At 39.5% G+C, this 22,544-nt stretch overlaps 1 protein-coding gene across 1 annotated transcript in view; it reads left to right on the top strand.

Annotated features, from left to right (window-relative positions):
• The window catches only part of igdcc3 (immunoglobulin superfamily, DCC subclass, member 3), a 67,059-nt gene that overhangs the window by 4,089 nt on the left and 40,426 nt on the right, over positions 1 to 22,544 (top strand). The window contains exon 2 of the mRNA XM_026937461.3: positions 6,658 to 6,963. Coding sequence (XP_026793262.3) covers positions 6,658 to 6,963 — 306 coding nt within the window. The remainder of the gene's footprint in view (positions 1 to 6,657; positions 6,964 to 22,544) is intronic.

The raw sequence follows: 22,544 nt of genomic DNA on the forward strand, positions 1-22,544 counted from the left end.
GTGCTGCATTGTTGTGAATGTCAGGGAGGAAAATGACACACGGAGAACCCTCCCAGCCTGCTGCGACATCACAGGAAACATCATGTGGAAACATTACACATCAATACCGCGCCTCCATCCTCCGCCTTTTGTTCAGTTTGATTGACAGCTCATGTCTCTCTCGCCCTCACGCACCATGAGATAATGTGGAACTGCGTTCACGAGCGTTCTCGCTTTTTAATCAAAGCTTACGCTGCTTTATTGTGCACTCTTGATTTAAAAAACTAGAACCTTTAATGCTTCTTCGGTCTCGTTACATAGAGAAGATTCTATGTAGCACGCTACAGCAGTATATTAATCAAAATTCTATGTAGCAGGTTTCTAAGAACCCTTAATTATCCACATACAGAACCCATCAACAACCCTAAGAGTGTGTATATATCAAACTCCGAATTATTGCGTGTTATCTTCTTCTTGATACCAAGAAGTAACATTTACTTGATTCTTGGGTTCTTCAAAGCTTCTTTAAGGGTTCATTGGATGAATAAGGGTTCTTAGCTTTCTCAAAGGGTTCTACTTGGAAACCTAGCTGGTAGGGAAATAAGAACCTAATAAGGCTAAGAACCCTTAATTATCTGATGAACTACTAAAGAACCCTTGAAGAACCCATGTACCAAGACAGTTCAGCGCAATTTCAAACACACAACAGATTCTAGGTATGAAGAGAAAATGAAGTAATTAAAAAATAAGATAAAGTCAGTTTATATTACAAACTTTCCCAGTTAATACATACGTTTCTCGAACAGAAAGGGTTCTTTAAGGGTTCTTTATGGGTTTGGAGGATAAGTAAGTGGTCCTAGCTTTCTCTTGGCACCTGGTACACTCTTAGAAACAGTGTTCTATTAGGATTCATTGGATGATTAATAGTTCTTAGCTTCCTCAAAGGGTTCCACTTGAAAACTCTGTTGTAGGGTTCTACATGGAAGCTTTAAGAAGGCGAAGAACCCTTAATTATCTGACGAACCTTTGAAGAACCAATGTACCAAGACAGTTTAGCTAAATTTTAAACACACAACAAGTTCTAGGTATTAACATGAAAATGAATTAATTAAAAAAATGGGTTAATTGCTTGATTAAGGGATCTTAGCCTTCTTAAAGGTTCCATGTAGAATCTTAAAACAGAGTGTGTTCCTATCAACGTTAATTATTTTTGCTCCTTGAGCCCACTCCTCCATTCTTTCCCATGTTCACGAAGCTCCGCCCCCCACGATCTGTGGCGGCCCATGGAGTGTCTATAAAATGATTGACAGGAGACTTGTCGAAACCCAAACCAGCATTCCGGACCAGAAGCCAGTTTTCCAACCGGGTTTTCTCACAGAATTTACACTTTTTCTAAGGTCACGGTGTAATCCACTATTTTTTTGTTTTTATCATGTTGTACATATCTTCCAGGTTATTTGTACAAATAAGGAACACACTCCATAATGTGCTGTTATAAGGAAATAATTAAATCTGGGTTGGTGACAGTAACTCTGTTTTATAGCAGGGCCTATTGTTAATTAATTTCCCATCACATCCTGTCATGTTTTATTCCTGGCGTAATCCATGGTCAGTCCCATTTGTCTTCATTTAGTCATTCATTTTGTCTGAACTTGCTTTTATAATAGAAGGCAGAAAGTCATTTTAATAGCAACGCTTCTAATTCCTGCCCAGTAAACTGCTTCGTTCTGGAGGTATAGTGCAGTGAAGAAGTCACTGTTTCACCCCCTGTGTAGTGGAGATTATTGTAAGGAGCCGTTTGCGACGTGGCCCTGACTGTTCATCCTGAATGACCATGAACTCGGTCGTGGCATTAATCCCGTTTCTTTTGATTTTGGCTGTTATTTGGTGTCTTATTTTTCTTTAAAGCCAGTTGTTGATGCTTTGGAGATGAATGGAGTGAGTTAGAGCGTCATAAGCACATTTTAATCTGGATCTTGATATTATATTAAAACAAAACCAAGGAATCTGATCGACCTGCAAGAATCTGTCCAAAATTATTATTATTATTATTATTATTATTATTATTATTATTATTTTAGAGCTGAGCAGTTCACTAGATTGCTACAAAAACACGTACAGAAACATTGCTTATAAAAACTAAAGTAAATTGAACTCAGACAAGAAGAACTAAGAACTAAGAACACAAGAAAAAAAACTTTAATGTGCTTTATTATTATTATTATTATTATTATTAGGATAACGATTACCAGATGATATATATGGTGTAGCCCTGCACTCATTATAATTAGAGATTCTATGAGATACTTTTCTTTCCAGATACCATTACTGATACCTTGAGTATCAGCCGATAATGCACTTAAAAAATACAGAAAAAATATAAAAAAAGAGAAAAACATGACTTACACAAAGCTGCAGCTTTCACACTTACATTGCAAAAATAATAAAAATCAAACCTTATGAAAAATACAATCAATCCTTCAACATTTACAGATCAAAAAAAAAATCTTTTCCAAATCCACTTCCAATTTTTTTCCATTTGTTATCCGAAACCTGATAAAACTTTTATTTACTTATTCATTTATTTGTTTGTTTGTTTTTGCTGGAATCGGCCTGATACTCACCCAGGGTATCAGATCGGCTCTAATGAAACTGTTGAAATCCTTACATGGTCTTTGATTTGTCTTTCTGAGGAACCCTTAAAGGTTTTATGAGGGTTCCAGGTAGAACTCTTTAATAAGTGAAGAACCCTTAATTATCCACAAAACATTGTAGGAACAACAACAGCCCTGACAGGCAGCATTGAAATATTATTATAGTATTACTGTTTAAATGTAAAAGTGAAATTAATTGCGTTAATTACAAGTTCGTTTTAATTACAATTTAGAGGCACTGCTTTGACCTAATTATAACAAAACTTGGAAAGGATACAAAGAGAAATCTGCTCACGATTCTGTTAATTAAAATTAATTTAAGTGTGCAAAATGCTAGAACAGTGATTAATGTTTGCTGAGGACACTGAGCACTGAGGCTGCTGCCATCATCCAGAGAGAGAGAGAGACACAGAGAGAGAAAGAGAGTGTCAGAGAGTGAAAGAGAGAGAGAGAGAGTCAGAGAGTGAAAGAGAGAGAGAGAGAGAGAAAGAGACACAGAGAGAGTGAGAGTCAGAGTGAAAAAGAGAGAGAGAGAGAGAAAGAGACACAGAGAGTGAGAGAGAGAGAGAGAGAGAGTCAGAGTGAAAGAGAGAGAGAGAGAAAGAGACAGAGAGAGAGTCAGAGAGTGAGAGAGAGAGAGTGAGAGTCAGAGTGTGAGAAAGAGAGAGAGTCAGAGTGAAAAAGAGAGAGAGAGAGTGAGAAAGAGAGAGAGAGAGTCAGTGTGAGAAAGAGAGAGAGAGTGAGGAAGAGACAGAGAGAGAGTCAGAGAGTGAGAAAGAGAGAGAGAGAGAGTGAGAGTGTGAGAAAGAGAGAGAGAGAGAGTGAGAGAGAGTGAGAGAGAGAGAGAAAGAGTCAGAGAGTGAGAGACAGAGAGAGAGAGAGAGAGAGAGAGAGAGTAGAATCTGGGGCTACAGTGGGCACAGGCTCACCAAAACTGGACAGTTGAAAGTTGTAAAGAGACGAGGTGATGTTTTTCCTTTTCTCACTGTAGCCTCAGATTCTTGTTCTTGTCTGACACGAGTGGAACCAGATGTAGTTTTCTGCTGTTGGAGCTCATCTGCCTCAAAGTCCAGCATGTTGTGCGTTCTGAGATGCTTTTCTGCTCACCACGTTTGTAAGGGTGGTTATTTGATGTACCATAGACTTCCTGTCAGCTCGAACCAGTCTGGCCATTCTCCTCTCACCTCTCTCACTGATAAGCTGTTTCCAGAACTGACCTGAACTGCAGAACTCTTGCTCACAGGAATGTTTTTTTGCTTTTGTTTTCGTGCGTGAAAATCCCAGGAGATCAGCAGTTTCGGAAATAGGAGCTCAGACCAGCACATCTGGCACCAACGCTGAGATGTGAGATCTGAGACATAACCGAGATCTTTTCCCCATTCTGATGTCTGATTTGATGCTTTGCGCTGCTGCCACATGATTGGCTGAGTTGAGAATTGCATGAATGAGCAGGTGTACAGATGTTCCTAATAAAGTGGTCAGTGTCAGTGAGTGTATAAATATTGTATGTAAAAGACTGTAAAAGATGCTCAGAGCATATTTTGCTTTGATATCAGACGGAAGTGGTTGTTCACAGAGCTGCGCATTATGAATTCACGGTACTTTAATCAAGCTGGGGTAATTTTATTCTACTGAGCCCATTATCGATTAATACAGAGAGAGAGAGAGAGAGAGAGAAAGGGGGAGAAAAAGAGAGAGAGATTATGTCCCCGTGTTTGACGCAGGTGATGTGACTGTAGGAATACAGGAGCATCTCTTTTAAGGTTGTGTCTGAGCAGAAGGATGTGGGTTCAAGTCACAGAGTGCTGTAATAATGCTCGTTGAGTGGGAGGGGTGGAGTTACTTTCTCTCCTGTCAGTCGTGAGAGAGAAAGCGACACTAGCCAGTCGTGGGCGTGTGTGAGCTCTCGTGTATAGGACGAGGCCGTTTGAGTGTGTTACGCTGCCCTGAGATGTAGCATGAGCAGCGGGTAAGGTGAAAGAGATGCACATATTCAACAGGAATCATGTGCTAACTTACACTGTTCCAGTCGCTGCCGTGTGATAGCGAAGTGCCAGCTAGCAGGTGGGAGCTAGCAATGACCAAACTGAAAAGAAAATGGAGTGAAAATCCAGCTTCTGTGGCCTTTCTTATGATCACGGTCAGCTGCTGTGAGCCTGAGATGAGTTTCTAAGCAAAGGCAGTCAAAACACGGCAGCATAGGGCAAAGCAGGATGGTGAGTGTGTGTGTGTGTGTGTCCTTGCATTCAGGCACGTCAGGGCTCTTGAGAACGTGCCATAGTTTCTCTCAGACTCAAGGACTTACAGAAAAACGGAAATGTTATTGAAAGAAGCAGAGCCGTACTTGTATCCGCGCTCTGAATGGACGCGATTATGCGACCACCGAGGATTGTGCGGCTTTGTTTTGATGAAAGATGTGTATTTTAAAGTCAAGGCTGGGTTTTGTAGCTGGGAAAATTCCAGAATTGATAATTATGAGAACCACAAATAGCATAAAGCCACCACACACTCAGAGGGACTGGGTTTTAGTGCGCTAGCAAGCGCAGGAATCTGGGGGGGGGCGGGGTGTAGTGCGGCGTGGAGGTCAAGGGTCAGCACAAGTGGACCTCCAGCGTCATCATCACTCAAACCTCCCCTGTTTATGCTTCAGGGGGTTTGGAGCGCACGTCCTTGAAGATCCGATAACTCGGTGAGGGAGGAGGAAGCGAGCGAGAAGTTTCTCACCTCGTTGTTGAAGTTTACTCAGGACAGGGAGGTTTTTTTTTAAAAAAAAAAATCTATCCCGTGTTTTTCCTGCTGTTTGAAATCTGACCAGTCGAAAGCAGAATTCCCCAGTGACCCGGGTTGCCAGGTTTAGATACCAAAATAAGACCAAAAACACAAAAACCTCTCAAATCCTGTACTGCTTTTAAAGTCATAAAAGTCAGTAACATCATGACTATCTTTTCTTGATATATTTTTATGATATACCACCATTCCCAAGTTTCTAGCAGCTTCTTTTCCTAGACACTTGGACATTTAGGTCACACTGTCATGCGTTCACGTTAGTGTATCATGCATTTGTTTATAGAACAGTACACTCGTGATATCGTGGCTCATGCTGATATGAAGTGAGGCTCTGTAACAGTCTGCAGGATTGCAGTCTTTCTTTTAATTACCTTTATTCTCTTTCTGTTTCTTCTGACGAGCTTCCAGTGAGAAAAAGTTCCTCGACTCAAAGACACTCTTCCAAAACATCCATCATATTGTGATTGTCAGAAATATATTTTCTTAAAACAATAAAATACGGTGAATAGCAGCAGTTAAAAAGCAGTCAGACTTTATTCCGGTGTGAGAGGCCACACAACAAAACATTTTGCGCTTCAATTTGCTCAAGGGAAGAGCGAGAAAAATACCATTCCACCTGTAAAATATGGAATTTGCCTCACATCTACAATATCCTAAAAAAAAAAAATATTATATAATGTTAATCATAGTTGTTTTAATAAGGTCCTAAAATGATCTCATTTTATTATTACAGTATTACTATCATGATTAGATGGTCAGAATATTTCCCATTAAAAAATGTTTTGCTTCTAAAATATCTGAATAATTATGATGAAAAAAATCCATTTTCAAAAATATATTTTCTTAAAATGGCTGACTAATTTCTTTTCTCTGTATAATAAACTATAGTATTAAAAAACTCTAAAATGGTAATAATTGTAAAAAAAAAAAAAGTAATTGTTATTTTTTCTTTAAACTAAACTTTTTTTTAATTTTTTGTTGCTAATATTTGGGAATTTAAAAAATTTACAGAAAATGCTTTGCTCCTAAAATGTCTGAATAATTTTTATTTTTTATTTTTTTTTGTAAAATGTCAAAATAATTGTGATTTTTTAGTTAAATTAAATTTAAAAATGATGTTAAAGATACATTTTTTTATTTATTTTAGTGACATTTATAAAACAGCAAACTGAAACCGAAGCCGTTCTTTAAGAATCGAGGGGCTTTAGTTGATTAATTTCTGGCCTGGTCTGTGCAGGCGTGACCTGTGGAGCCGAGCTGTCCTTCACTTTGGAGCCCAGTGACATCATCGCGGTTCAGGAACAGCCGCTGATGCTGCACTGTCAGGTGGAAGGGATTCCACCAATCACCACGCAGTGGAGGAGGAACGGCGCGCTCTTACTGGAGGATAAGAACTACGCCACGTTCATTAACGGCTCGCTGCTGATTGGCCGATTCCTGAGGAGCAGGACCGACGGCTCTTCAGACGAGGGAGACTACGAGTGCGTGGCCCAGAATTCCTTTGGGCTGGTCGTCAGCCGCAAGGCCAGAGTGCAGGCTGCCAGTAAGTAGGAAATGTGTTTACCGTGACAATGACGCTATTCTGGTCATGACATATAAACATCTCACACACACACACACACACACACACACACACTGTTAAACCAGCATGTCTTGCTTTGCCTGTCCTTTGAATACAGGACACTGTAACATCATACACCTCAACTGGGTGTATGATGTTACAGTGTCCTGTATTGAAAAGCACACACACACACAGACACACACACACACACACACACACACACACACACACATGCCCAGGCTATGCCATGATTCATTCTGACAATATGAGCATAAATCTCACACTGTGGCGTATATGATGTTACAACATCCTGTGTTGAAAAGCACACACAGATCCATACGAGCACACATACACACACACACAAGGAAAGAGGTGTGAGTGAGTTTTGCTCTGTGTGAGTAGACGCTACACCGCTGAGACGGTACACACACTCCGGCTCCAGGCACAGCGGGAAAGTGGCGGCTGCTCGTCCTCGGGAGCCGTCTGTCCTCTCTGGAGCGAGTAGGAACAGGAAGTCAGCATAATACGCCTCTCAAAGGACGCTTTTCTCTCCTTTCTGTAGTGGCTTTTCAGCTGAAAAAGCAATAGTGGACAAAATCAGTGAACGGAGACGGAACAGTGGATGGAGAAGTGCTGCACACGAGAGAAAGCCATTATTAGACCGAATGATGTCTTGTGCGTGGAACAGTAATCAAATAAGCCTCATTTTATCTGAAGTGTCTGTAATAACTGTGCAGTTACACATAAACTCTACATGCAGCTATAATAGGATTCAGTTCATTAATACACAATTAATACCTTGTTGCTGTCTGCAGAATATTATGAACTCCGGTAATGAACATACGGAAAATTATACTCAGTTATGGAACATAATTACTTTTTTAAAGGGTGATTTTGAGAGTAAGTTTCATTATTTGAAGCCTAGTTGACATTTCCTGTGTGGCTGCAGACAGTGTACACTCAGATTGTACATTATTATTCCACAAAAATTGAAATTTTGTCCATATTTTGTTGCATGGATTTAATTGGAAACGTATGTCATTAATCTACACAAAATAACCCATAATATTGAATTGTTTTCATCCTCGTTACTGTGCAACGCCTAAATTAATTCTTCTGCAAGCGCTCACCATTAGATATCATATTAAACAGAGTCGACCTGCATGCAATTGAAGTGTCAATTGATCTCAATGCTAATACACTTGTTTCTGGAAGAACTCAGAGTTTGTTAGCGATCATGCCGCATCATGAAGACCAAGGAGCTATCAAAACAAATCTGGGACTAAGTTCTGGAAAAATATCAGTCAGCGTTTGTCAATGAGTCTTGGAGCTTCATGGCAACTTTGCCTAGAGGTTGCCGTCCACCAAAAAAATTGGTGACTGGGTAAAGATGGAATGAGTCAGAGAAAAAAACAAGAGGCCAAGAGTAACTCTGAAGGAGCTGGAGTGATCCACATCTCAGATTAGAGAAGCTGTTCACTAGACAACCATAACCTGGACACTCCACAAACATGGGCTTTATGAAAAAATGGTGACCTACTGTATATGAAATTCCATTTGGAGTTTGTCAAAAAGCATATTGGAAATTCTCTCCAAGAGGAAAAGGTTCTCGACACAAAGCACTATGTTTAACAGAAACCCAACACTACTCATCAGACTGAGAACACAACACCATCCTCACAGTGAAGCATGGTGGTGGTAGCATCATGTTGAGATTTACTCTTGGTCTCTTGGTTGCTTCTCTGACTGATACTCTTCTACCTTGTTCACTGACTTTTGTTGGACAGCCTCCTCAGGGTAGATTTGCAAGACAGATTAAAAACAGCTAAAATGAACATCAGAATGGTCTGAAGATGCATCTCGATTCTTTTAGTCCATTTTAATGCATATCCGTAAATCTTGTCATGGCCTTGGCTTTGTAGCTGGTATATGCATTACAGATTTTTCTCAAGAGGCACGGCACATTTAAATAGAAGCGCTTCAGAGGGAATTGACTGAGGAATCTGTAGAGTAGGAAAACTGATATTCTCCCCTTTCAAGTTCAAGTTCAAAGGTCACAGTGGCTCCTTTCACTGCCATGTCCTCTGTGAATTATGGTGAGGGTTTGGGTTACCAGTTTGGCGGCCATCTTGGGACCTTTTGACCCAGGACCCCAGGCTGAAGGCTGGAGCACAAAGAATGGGGTTTGTGTTAATGAAGTGTCTGACAGACATGGGAAGAGTGGCAAAGATTTCGTATGTGGTTGTGATGCTGATGTTGGTTTTGGGTAAAATTGATAACTGTTGATTGATAAATTGATAAATGAGTGAGCTGGAAAAGCTTTCAGCAGCTTAAGTTCTAGAAATGTCTTAGACTCCAAGGTTCTACACATATCTCCAAACAACACTAAAGCTATCCAAATATCCCTAAGCATACTCATATGTCCCACAACTCCAGAGTTTTCCAGATATCTCCTACAGCTCCGAAGAATCTCCAAATATTTTCCATCTCGAAACCTCTTCACATATTGTATCTCGAAATGACCCCAAAGATCTTCAGAAATCTCTAAACATTTTCAAACATCTCCAGAGTTCTCCAAATATCTCCAAACATCTTCAGACATTTTAAGGCAGCTTCAAGGTTCTCCAAGTATCCAAACATCTTTAAATATACCTAAATAAAGCTAAAATTCGTCTGACAGAGATATCCAGACTATAGCTTCAAATAACATAAAAGTTCTCCGAATATCTCAAATTCTACTCAAATATCTTCAAATAGCTCCAGAGTTCTTGAAATATTTTCAAACATTTTCACACATCTCAAATCAATCTCCGACGGGATAGCCACAGGGTTCTTTGAATCTTTGAGAATGATTGGAAACACTTTAAGATGTTTAAATACTTTTTTCAGCTACAGAAGTGCTCCATAAAAACCCTTTAAATAAACTGTTCTTTGCTTTTTGTGACTCTAACAATTGGGATAAAAGCTAAACTATTCATGTTCCTAAAATCTCTTAAAGTTAAACGATTTTTTAACTTGTTTTGTTGCAAATACATTTTTAAAACCTACTTTTAAAAAAAATATTTTTCAAGAAAATGTTGCTCCCAAAATGGCTGAATAATGGCGATTAAAAAAATGAACTATTTACAAAAACGTTTTGTGATATACATACATCTGCTGTTAGTTCATTTGTTTCAGCCACTGAAGTGCTCTGTAAACCCTTTGAATAAACTGTTTGTTGCTTTTTGTGACTCGAACAAAGGCCTTTAGTGAAGCTGTGATCTTGTCTCTTGTCTCTTGTCTCTTGTAAAGAGGGCAAATTGTCTCCACCATCATCATCTCCTTCCATCTGTAATCAATGAGTTTTTAATAGCGCCTCCAGGTGCTCTGGATAAGTCGCAGTCTGATCTGTGGATCATTAGGCTTTGTGAGGCTCTTGTACCTCCCACTCTGGATATTGTTAGAACGTGGTGCAAAATCCATATTTCGTTTTAAAGATGGCAGAGACGGCGACCCTTTTCATCCTGTCAGTTCCTTTTGTTTCTTTTATCCGTCTATTTTTCGGTCTCTCTGTACGAGTATGTAGTCGCAGTTCATTATAGGAGGCCAATGAGGCAATATGACACCACATGAAAAGGGTCATTTCGCTGTAAAGAACTGCCATTAGAGAGGAAAGAAGATGCGATGAGAGTCGAAGAGAGAGGCAGTTCCTCCTCAACCTAAGAAAAAAACTCACGCTCCGATTCAGAATCCGTGACAAAATGTGAAAAATGAAATTTTTCTCAAATAATAACAAATGACACTCTTAACTTGTTCAGTGGCATTATCAAATTTTTTTGACTGTCACAATTTTTGAGATAAAATTGTCATGAAAATTTTCATCCCTCCAGAAAACAGAAGGTTACACACTTATTTCCAGACTGCCAGGATGGTTCCTTTGGAGCCAGTTATACTTTTCATCTGTTTGTAGTTACATTTAACATTGTGGAACATCTGCAAGTCAAGTTTGTTCCTGTTGTCACTTACGTTATAGCAGCTATAAACATTCATTCCCTCACTAGCCTTTTACATATATATATATATATATATATATATATATATATATATATATATATATCTTGAAGTTAAAATGCAGCTTGTGATGTTATTGAGAGGCCAGAAAGTCCTCTTACTGACTATTACAAACACTGACACTGGAGACTCCTTCCAAAAATGTTAAACAAACATCAACCATTACACATCTTTGTTAAGTAAACAAAGTTAAAATCTGTTAATAATTAGTCTTAGATTTTGTGGTCCATCCACAGTACATGTAAGTTGTTGCTGTAGAAAGAGTAAAGCATTAGAATGAGCGCATTAATATAAACCTGCGATTTGGAGCTGCGCTGCTTTCAGAGCTGCTGTTATAGAAAACTATAGAACACCTTCTGACCAATCAGAATCCAGAAATCAGCAACCCTGTAGTTTATGTTTCCTAAAGTTGCTGTTTGTCATCAAACTAAATCTAGACTAAAGTGAACAATAACCGAATGATATATTTTTGACACCAGTGCCTCTGCAGAGTGCCAGGCACGCTGCCAGCCACATGGGCCTCCAACCTTCCTCTAATGGTTCACCACCAGCCGGCTGTGTTTAGCATTTTAGAGGGCTTCCTCTTTTCCCCCTCCTTCTCTTTCAGCTTTTCAGGAGCACACACAGCCCACCGGACGCCTTTTCTCCCGCTCGGAGTGAAGCGACACAGATCTGCTCCTCGGCCTCCTGCTAGATCAAAGCGGCTCCTCTCTCTGTCTCTGTTCGCTTCTGTCTTTATTCTTTTTTTTTCCTTCAGGAGCTCTTGCTCAATTTGTACTTCCTAGTCATTTGGGCCGTTACGCAACCCCAGAAACACCCCTGAGAAAAAGCTGTAAAGCAAGTCGTGATTAGTGAGGGCTCTTCACAGTCTCCCTCAGATAAAGACGGACCCCTGCATCGACCCCCCTTCCCCACCCACTTTTGTGCCTGCGTTCCTCCATAAATCCGCCTTTTCCTTGTCCTCCATTTTTGACGGTGATCTGTTGGGCGCTGCTTGAAGGTCCGCTCCCCCTGTGGGCTCTCTCAATCGCCTGGCCCTCTCAGGAAACACTTATCTTTGTAAAAGTTATTTCTTTGATGGATTTTCCCTTCTTCTTTTGCTCTTTATACTTCCCTCAGTGCTTCGCTTACGCTCTCTCTTTCTCTCCATTTTCCCTTTCTCTCTTTGCTCAAGGTTCCTCATTAGCTTGTTCTCAGGAAGCTTTTCATCATCTCAGTGCAGCATGTGGACGGTACAGTGGACCGAGCCGTGCTAATCGACACCTCCTACCTTTTATACACAATCTCATCACCAAGCAACTGATCAAAGAGCCAGTTTGCTACCTAGTAGCTTTTAGGGCTCTAACACTGGATAATCTTTTGTTCTGGTCTTTTAAAGAGTAATTGGACAACATTAAAGATTTGTTACGGTAGAACTTACATTCTCTCCTGATCAAAAAACACAAAGCACAATCTCCTCTCTTCCGAATACTTTCCTGTGGAGGTTAAAGTTATGGTTTTACCTCTGGCTTTGATAAAGCACTGGAACTGGAGACTCCTTCCATAAATGCTAAATAAATGTGTCCTTACAGAAAACTTCACCGTATCAATGATTATAAATCTGATTATTATTAGTGTTAGAGTATGTGGAGCGATGTTAATGACAGCTGCACTACTACCAGAGCTGCTATTATAGAAAATTAATCAGTTTCAGCAGCGCTGTCATATAGCGTGGTTTACGTTCTTCTCGATCTCCAGATAAGTGGTGGTTGATTCTTTCAGGTTCATGTGATCTTCTAGCATAGGAGACATGACAGTTTATATACATGATATAGTCAGGGGACGTGTTACGCATTGAAATGGGGTCAGGCTTGTTATTACTTTGTGGTATCAAAGTGAGAAATCATTTCTCTGTCAGGAAAAATAGACCAGCTGCCAATTTGCATAGCACGGTCTCATGGGGCGGGATGGAAGGATCGGACTGGACTGAAATGAAGGTGAGAGAGATGAAGAGCGAGATGCACAGCGAGCTGAAATTACAGGAGATTTGTTCTGGCCAGAGACCAAAAAGTGTGTGATAATATCCAATCTGCTTTTTTTTTTTTTTAACAGCTTCCACTTTGAGTTCTTTTTGTTTTCACTGCAAAAAAAAAAACATCTTAATCTGCAAAACTTCAAATAAACAGATATGCAGATAAATTAAGCTAATATTTTTACTATGGGATTATTAGAAAACAAATATAAGATTGTAACAAGCTTGAACATATCAATCTATTGGCTTCTTTCTAGAAATAGATGCTTGAAATTAGTACAAATGGCTAGAAACAAAATTAATAACATACTTCTGTATTTATATTGTTGTTTTGGAATTAATACATAATAATACATATAGAAGACATACAAAGAATTGATTTGAAAAATATTTAATTTTTAATGTGATCACAGGATTTTACAGACAGGACTCCACCTTAATTTGGCTCGTTAGTGACTGGAATTATTATTATTATTATTTTTTTTTTGGATAATAATAATCACTACAGTAACAGCTCATTCACAGGGATACGGCAGACGTTCCAAATCTAAGAGTAATATATAACCTCATGTAATAAACAGATTTTAAAAATGTGTTGTTATTTAAAAGAAAAGAAAAGCATACAGTAACATAGTAAATTGATATGGAGACGTTTTCTGTAAGGATATGCTTATTTAACATTCATGGAAGGAGTCTCCAGTGTCAGCGCTTTGTACCAGTCAGTAAGTCTTCAGGACAGACAGGTTTACGCTTTATGGTTTCTCTTTTTAACTGCAAGAGAGAGAAAAAGTGAGGGAGAACAGGAACTAACTGGTTGTGTGGATGTTCCACAACACTGAATGTAACTATAAATGGATAAAAAGGTATGAAATGTTGTTTTTTTAATAAATAAAAATTCTAATCATTGGCAAAATTGCTGTGATGTAAGAGAAATAAAACAGTTCAATTCAATTTTATTTGTATAGTGCTTTTAACAGTGGACATTGTCACAAAGCATAAATTAATATTTATGAATGTATCCCTAATGAGCGAGCCAGAGGTGACGGTGGTGAGGAAAAACTCCCTGAGACGACGTGAGGAAGAAACCTTGAGAGGAGCCAGACTCCTCATCTGGGTGATAACGGATAGTGCAATTATAAATAAATCCCTTCTATTATTGTGTACTATATGGAAGCAGGGCGTCAGGATGCAGAAGGGGTCGGCATCACTGGCATCTCAGGAGTAGAGTGTGTAGCTTGAGAGAGAGAGAAAGAGAGCGAGAGAGAGAGAGAGAGAGAGAGCAGTATAGAAAACACTTCAGGACATGCAGTTATTGGAAAATAATAATCGTCAGGGTGGTAACAGTAACTCTGCTTCATCACACAATCCCGTCGCTGATTATTTTCCAATAACACTGAGTGTTTTGTTCTTTACTTAGCTGTAGTAGATAGCTGGACATGTTTCTGTGACTGCCAGCTTAAGAAAAAGACTTTCATATTAGAGTAATTTCAGGAAAAATGTTGCTTTTTGTTGTTATTTTACATTTTCCCTTTGGCTTGTTCTCCTTTTTTACTCCCATTTTACTCCCTCTCTTCTTCGTATTCTCTCTCTCCTCTCCCTCTCTCTCTCTCTCACACACTCTCTCTCTCTCTCTCTCTCTCTCTCTTTCTCTTGGACATTTTAATAACGGATGAATTGGGACTGTGTTGACTGATGTGAGCTGGAGAAGTGAAGGAACAGTGGTTGTCACTCACAGCTGTCCGACTCTTTCGCCTCAGTGTAAGACGTCTCATTTCAAACTTTGTACTCAGAATCAGCTGAGTTGAAGCTGTCGCTAAGTTGACGTTCTCGATTATGATAATCAGATTCATTTTATTAAAAACGTGATGCCTCCTGTAACACACAGTAACATACAGATGAGGAATGTGGGCTGTTGAGAACAGAGCTGCTGTGATGAGGTCTTGTGTGGGCCACGTGAGGATTCTTTAGGGAAGGTGGTAAGTAATGAATTCAGCCTCAGTCCGGATGTCTCCAGACCACCCTGGCCTTTCTCAAACAAATAAATGAAAAGGGGCCACAGGTCCGTCTTCCCCGGCGTGACTGTGTGGGATTTAGCGCTTGCTGGGGGGAATTCCTCAGTAATGGAGGTTTAAAGAGGAGAGTAGCGAGGTCAAAGGCAAGGTCACGGGTCACGCTGAGGCGGAACAACTTTCCCCTTACTGAGAGTCACAGCTTTTTATTTCTGAGTGCGTGTGTGTGTGTGTGTGTGTGTGCTCACACTGTGTGTGTGCTGTGTGTAAAATGTGAAATGCTTCTGGTGTTTGACCTTTACTCTGGTGTGTGTGAGAGTGTGTGTTTACATACACACCAATAACATGATTATTATCTGATTTCAGCAGCTTATTCATACAGTCAGGCAAACAGGTTACTACAAGATCTTAAATTAGATTAAATTTGTGTTCGAGCTTCAAGAAATCACCTGCTAAAGACATAAAAAAAATCGAATAATTCAGCGTGCGTACACAGTAGCTTTAATGTGGTGTTTCAATTTTCTAGCTCTGTACACAAACATAACCGGAGACATAACTGGATCAAATCAGACAATACACAGCATTATGTCCAGTGCTCAGTTATAAAAACTCTTGAATAAATCATTAGCAGTAAAGCAACTTTTAAGGTTTTTTTTTTTTTTACTTTTTTTGTGTTTATCGGTGTTACTTTGTGTTACATACTTTGTACAGCGATGCTGAGAGTTGAAAAGGTGTTAGATTTAACACATAACAAATAAATAAATGAGAGTGGATTTGTTAGTACCTTGAGTTAGTACACCACATGATGGATTTCAAATATACGCAGTGTACAATAAGAAAAAATAACGATGTCACACTCATAGGTGTGACTCGGCTACGCTGTCGATAAAATAGTTTAACTGCTTACTTACAAGATATTTGATTTTAAAAGTAACAAAAATCCTCAGTCATTTAGTAAAGTTGTGTTTTCTCGCCTGATTTTCTTCATATTCTGTGTGCGTACGCTGACAAACGCCAATCAGTTGTAAATTACAAAGTGTGCTCAAAGCACTGTTGATTTGCTTTTAGCCACGTGCACAAAACTCCATAAAGCTCAAAAAGGACTGAAAAAGAAAAATAACGACTAAATGATGAAAGTGTGATGTGCATGAAATCTTCCAGTAATGCAGCTCAGCCACTGCAGCACTGCAGCTACCCTGGACAATGACTCTTCCTCATTTTATAGGGTGCCATTACATTTATCCTAATTGAATGGCTAGTCTTATTTGCCTTAATTTAGGAATTTCTTTCTTTCAAGTCATTCATATGAAATGTAACGTTGTTGTGTAATTGAAATAAATAAGTGATTTAAACTTGGGTAGTCTGTATATAAAACCGCAGCACCTCAGCAACAGTTATACGATTTGAACTCAGTTAGAAGAGGTTCACATCAGTGAGTCTCCTTATACATAAATTTACACAAACTCAAGAGCGAATGTAGAATATGAAAGTGTTTTTCATGAACACTACATTTCTTGTCTAAATTTACAAATAAATTCCAACTAATCCTGCTTGATAAACGAGGTCCCATGCTACAACCTAATATACTGGAAACTCAACTCAGCTATGATTATTATAATCCGATTATTAAGTCCCTCATGCAAACCCAAAGTTCTCCTATGTAAAAACATTGATTGAATTATTGCCAAAAAATCTCTCACTGCAGCGGCGTAACTCCTCAGCAGTGTCTTTGGTCCAGTTCTTGAAGTAGTCCCCCGTCACCATGCCCCACTACACTTAACGGCTCCTTTATGGCATCCAGCGCAGTTAAACCCACTTTATGGGGTCCGGGCTGTCCACCAATAAAAAGCAGCCTCTTCCTGTCCTCCCCCTTTGTGCTGGAGGTGCTTTGTAGCAGCTAGAAGATTGTTGTGGACATTAAAATGTGCGGAATATAAATAAAACTGCAGATAACAGGGTGAGGTTTGAGCAGTAGGAAGTCAGTGGTGTTGAATAAAGAAGTTTGCAGTATATGGCAGAAAGATGGAGGTTTTACATTGCTGCTCATTTCAGCTCGTAAAGTCGGTTTAGGGTGGAGCGTAAAGACTGTAGAAAGGGAAGAGTGTACCATAAGACGCATATATACTGTAATGATCAGGCTCTTATTATAGAGAGGTGAGTGTGTAATGGTTTGATTTGTGAATTGAGCTGCTTTCACACTTGATATTTCATTTCAATTGCTAGTGCACATCTTACAGCTAATCCTATGGGGTGAAATGCCCTCTTAACACTCATGCCAGTCAAAGTGTAGCTTAAAACAGCTAAAAAAAATCACTTTTTCGGTAAACAGCTTTGTGATGTCAAACACTGTTGTACTTCCAGGCCAATCAGGTCACATGTTTTGGGACAAGCAAGAAAAACAAACATGAAGGACAGAGTGCTGGTGAAAAATTTGTCTTTTATTAGTTGAGTGAATATGAGGAGATTCATTGCCAGTATTCCAATATTTGCAGTGTAACTAAAAATAACAAGCAGCCCAAATTCTAATCATTTTCTTCCCCCAAAACTATAGTGTAGACAAACCATCTCCTTATCACCGGTTACACCAATCTCTATTTCACCTGCATTACCGATTATAATAAATCTAATCTAGCTAGGCTAGTTAGTTGCCTGATACTAGCTAGGACTGGTTGTTAGAGCGTTGTTAGAGCGTTGTCATGGTTGTCATGGTGCACGTTGCACGAGCCACTTTGTTTTCCACATCAGCGATCAGGTGAAACACATTCCGAGGTTTCTCAGATGGGTTGATGGATGGATGTGTGGATTTTTAGAGTTCAGTATTTGAATACGGAGTAGAGTTGAATGGTTGGGTTGATGGATTTAGTTGATTTATAAAGTTCTGTCTGAATGTATAGTCTGTGTGAATTTTATGGTTTGGTTGGTGGTTGTTGGTTGTTGAGTGGATTTTTAAGGGTTTGGTTTGTAAATAAATCTTTATGTTGAGGGTTGCAGGGTCGATGTCTACATTTGGGTGGTTGGATGTAGTGCATTTTGGTTGGTGGATGAAGGGGACTTTTTAGGGTTAAGGTGATGGTTACAGGATGGAATTTTAGGGTTGGGTTGGGAATGTTGGCTGGATATCTGAGGGTTCTGTTCGTGGATGTGGATCCGTAGGGTTGGTTCTGTGGGTATAAACTGGATTTCATGGCTGTAGGATGGTTGTGCAAGGGTTTAATTTGTGGATGCAGGATGGAGTTTATGGTTATCATGATGGTTACCTGAGCTCGGGTTACTCTCGGTGTGGAGATTTGCATGTTCTCTCTGTGGGTTTCCTCTATGGATTTCTTCCTGGGACTCAGTTTGGTGGACTGGCAACTGTAAATTTACCCTAGGTGTGAGTGTGTGAGTGTGGATGCATGGCGTCCTATCCACTGTGTATTCTCGCCTCACACCCAGTGTTCCCGGGATAGGATCCGGATCCACCCTGAATGAATGGATGATGGTTACAGGCCTAGTGATGGGGTACACAACATGGTGGATAAAAATAAAACTGATTAAATAAAATGTTTCAGGTAAAAGGTGCAAAAAAGTGACAGGTAACAACAACTATCACTGAGTTAAAACTGAATTCCAAACAGAGTTCACATACAGATTCTTTAAAAAAGGTGTTGCACTTGAGCTTGAGCTCGATTTGTACACACTCACCCCTAGAGGACATGAGGTGTCCAATGGAGTGCCAGGGTTGGCGCAAAGTGGCGAGTACAGTGCACAAGAGCCACGATAATAGATACTTTTTGTGTGGATTTGTTGAATGTATTCTGATGACAGCAGTGAGAGTAAATTGTGTGTTGATGGGAAGACTGTAGTGAATTTCCTGGTTACAAAATTGCACAATTTGACCATATAGTACACAATTATAAAAGGGAATTATTTATAATCGCACTATCTGTTATCACCCAGACGAGGACGGGTTCCCTTTTGACGCTGGTTCCTCTCAAGGTTTCTTCCTCATGTCGTCTCAGGGAGTTTTTCCTCACCACTGTCACCTCTGGCTTGCTCATTAGGGATAAATTCATACATTTACAAGTTATATCCTGAATGTATTTGTTTCCGTAAAGCTGCTTTATCACAAAATCCATTGTTAAAAGTGCTATATAAATAAAATTGAACTGAATTGAATTGAATTGACGATGTGACGGTGTCTGTGCCATGAAAGATCATGTCTTACAAGCAAGACTTTTAGACCAATCATGTATTTTGTTATTCAGTCCCTACACCTATCGTCAGCAACAGGTTTGTGTGTGTCATCAACCTGTCTGTGCTGAAAGAAATGATATAAAACATCACAAAATGGGGCATTTTCATTTGCCTGAAAAATAGGCCAAAAATAGATGTAGATTCGGTTAAGAAACCTGCTCCATTTTTTTCCTGAGAAAACAGATTCACTCATTGGCTTGGCCCCAGTTCTCTTTTGTCATCCTTCCTTTCTCTCTCTCTCTCCCATTCTGTTCTCCTCCTCCCCCTGTCCACTCTCCATCCCTGCCTTTATGTGGAGATAGCAGGGCCAGAGGTCAGCCCAGGATGGTGAGGAGGAGGGACGGGTGATGCGTGGGGGACTGGTGACCTCTCCATGTGCACTGGGGCAGAATACGCCTCCTGCCTTCACCCAAATCCCCCCTTCCTCTTTTCCATTCACTCCCCCCCTCCTTTGTGCTCGTTCCCGCGTCTGATGCCCCGTCTTTCTCTCCCACGTCCCCCAAGGGCTGCTGGCATTGACTTTGACTTTGGTTATATGTGGACGAAGCCAAAATTAAGTGAGTGAAGTCTAAAAGTCTAAATGCCAGCCGTGACGTGAATACGCTCTCACTTCTACATAACGCTTCGAGGAAAAATGCTTCATTCGGCTAGCTGTCACGAGAGATCTGTTTCTACGGTTTCATGTTTCACCAAGCTCTTTTCAGATGGATGACGTTCTATCCAGCCATATCACCGGTTTCATGCACGAGGTTTACACTTGCGTCCAGCGCAGGACCATTAACTCCATTAGCATTGTCCTCACTTCTGTTTCCCGCTTGAGTATTATCATCTCAATTCAATATGGCAGACAGTTACAGAGGCTGCATTTATATTTTTCTGCCAAAGAATATTGTTATAAGAATAAGAATATTGTTACATACGTATTTAATATCTGACCCACATCTAACTGTCAAACAGATCTGATTTTCCTGTTAATTCTGAAGTTATTGTCGTTATTATTTGATGAGAGCAAGGATACATTCGGTCCTGGCTCCAATGCTAACGTAAAATTAAATGCCTTAAGGTAAAGTACAGAGGATTAAGACCACAGTAATCTCAGTGGAAACAACAGAATCACTTGTTCTTTCTACAACCACAGTGATGTTACTTGTAAAAAGATGTTTTTAGCTGAGGACATTTTGGCAGTGAAATGATGTAAACACAGGAATCGGATATGGGTCAGGTCTTATGTGTATGTAAACAGGCAGGACTAAAAAATCAAATCTGTGTCAAAATATCAGAAATGTGCCTCAAGACCCACAATTTAACCCCAGCCAGAGATGCAGCACGTTCCTCTGCATTAACCGTGCAAGCTAATCAAGTAAAAATGATTTTTGAGTGAGATAGAAACTTAGAAACACAATTACATTATTTTTTTTAGTAAATCATTAACCTCTAAGCGTTTCTCTTACAGAAAGGGTTCCATGTAGAACCACTCTTGAAATCTAAAAAGAAAAACCTTAAGGAGCCTGTTTTTATTAGAAAAATAAGAGATGTGACAGAGCTGCATTAAATAGTTTTCGCGCTGGTTTAGACATTAAAATCAAACACAACATTTATTTCTTTTTATTGATGATAATGAATGTGCAGTTTGCTGTATCTGTTCATAATGTTTAATTTTACAAATGTATAAATATTTACAGCATCCTAGAAGTCAATTTGGAAACGACGATTGAGTGCGTAAATTCGTACCACTGAAAGGCAGGTATTAAATATCCAGTTGTCGATTGCAGCCATTTTAAGACAAAATAAAACTATTCTCTAATGATCAGCCCTAGTGAAATAATCAGATTATTCAGATTAATAATCAGGTTAGTAATCAGAAGTTTTTTATTATAACGACTTTTTATCACTAGAGTAAAGGGAGATTTACATTCGATGTTCTCCCTACACTCACAACTCAGCATTTAAACAGTTTTTCCCCTTTCAGAAACAGCCTCGGGTGGAATCTAAGATAATCAGGGTCTTTTTCAAGTCCTAAAAAGTTGTTTTGAACGATGCAAATAGCTGTACTGATGTACGGCCGTAATGTCTCCATCTGATGATGGGCAGCTTTTAACTGTGAAATGTGTAGGTGTTATTTTCACAAGTGTTCAACAAATCAACAAATCAGAGGAATTTCATTGTGTAATATTTTACCCCTAAGCGTTAATGAATGTGTTAAATCACTCAGAGATACATTATGATTATTGTTTATCATGAACTCTTTATAGTTTTGATGCGTGTGACAGCTCACCTGAGTGCAGTTTTGGGTAATAAAGTCCACTGAAATTTTAAATCTGGATGTTTAAACAGTTAAATCTGAGATTTATGTGATCATTTTATCTCTTTTACTCGTCTTTGCTTACACAGTCCTCCATTTAAATATTTAGTTCTTTGGAATTAGTGGATTAAAAATGGATCATACACAAAGCAGAGGGGAGACGGTGTGAGGGAGCGAGGCAGAATTTTTTTCCTTTCGGGTTTAAAACGTTTCTTTGATTTGCTTTGTGTGGATAATACACCTGAAACGGTCACAGGGGGTTAAAACCCCTGTCAGCCCGGGGGCCGATACTGAATTCCACAGGAACCAATTAAACGGAGTTGGAATGCGAGCAAAGGATTCTGGGGATTCTGGGAAGGGCATAACGGCCTCGTTTCATCTCCGCTGGCTCAACTGGACATGTTTATGTGTGTGTGTGTGTGTGTGTGTGTGTGTGTGTGTGTGTGTTTATGAGAGGTGACAGTTTGAGGGCAATATTTATGCAAATGATTTTTTTTAAATAGCCGTTTTGGGTTTTTTTTATTTTGTCGTAGATGTGCGTGTAGTCTCATTAATTAATCCAAACATTAAAAACTGCTGCTTCATGAAAAGCTTTTTTTTTAAAAGATGTACAGAATGTGAATAGATAGCGAGGAGGTGAACGAGTGCACGGTGAGGAATTTGCATGCTGAGTGAAATGTGACTGTCATGTGTTGGTGGTCTCGGATGCTTTTAGACCTCCTGCTGCTGTAGAGCTCAAACCTTGAACTTGAAGGGGACATTCCAGTCTTTTGTGTTGTCGAGACTTTATGACCCTCTCTCTCTCTCTCTCTCTCTCTCTCTCTCTCTCTCTCACACACACACACACACACACACACACATAAACCCACAGTGTGTATCCTACTAACCTGCTTTACTATGTGCAATATTTAGATATTAAATTTTATAGTCAAAATTTTCTCATCAACTTTACACA

This window comes from Pangasianodon hypophthalmus, chromosome 25 (genome assembly GCF_027358585.1).
Source record: "Pangasianodon hypophthalmus isolate fPanHyp1 chromosome 25, fPanHyp1.pri, whole genome shotgun sequence".
Classification (NCBI taxonomy): domain Eukaryota; kingdom Metazoa; phylum Chordata; class Actinopteri; order Siluriformes; family Pangasiidae; genus Pangasianodon; species Pangasianodon hypophthalmus.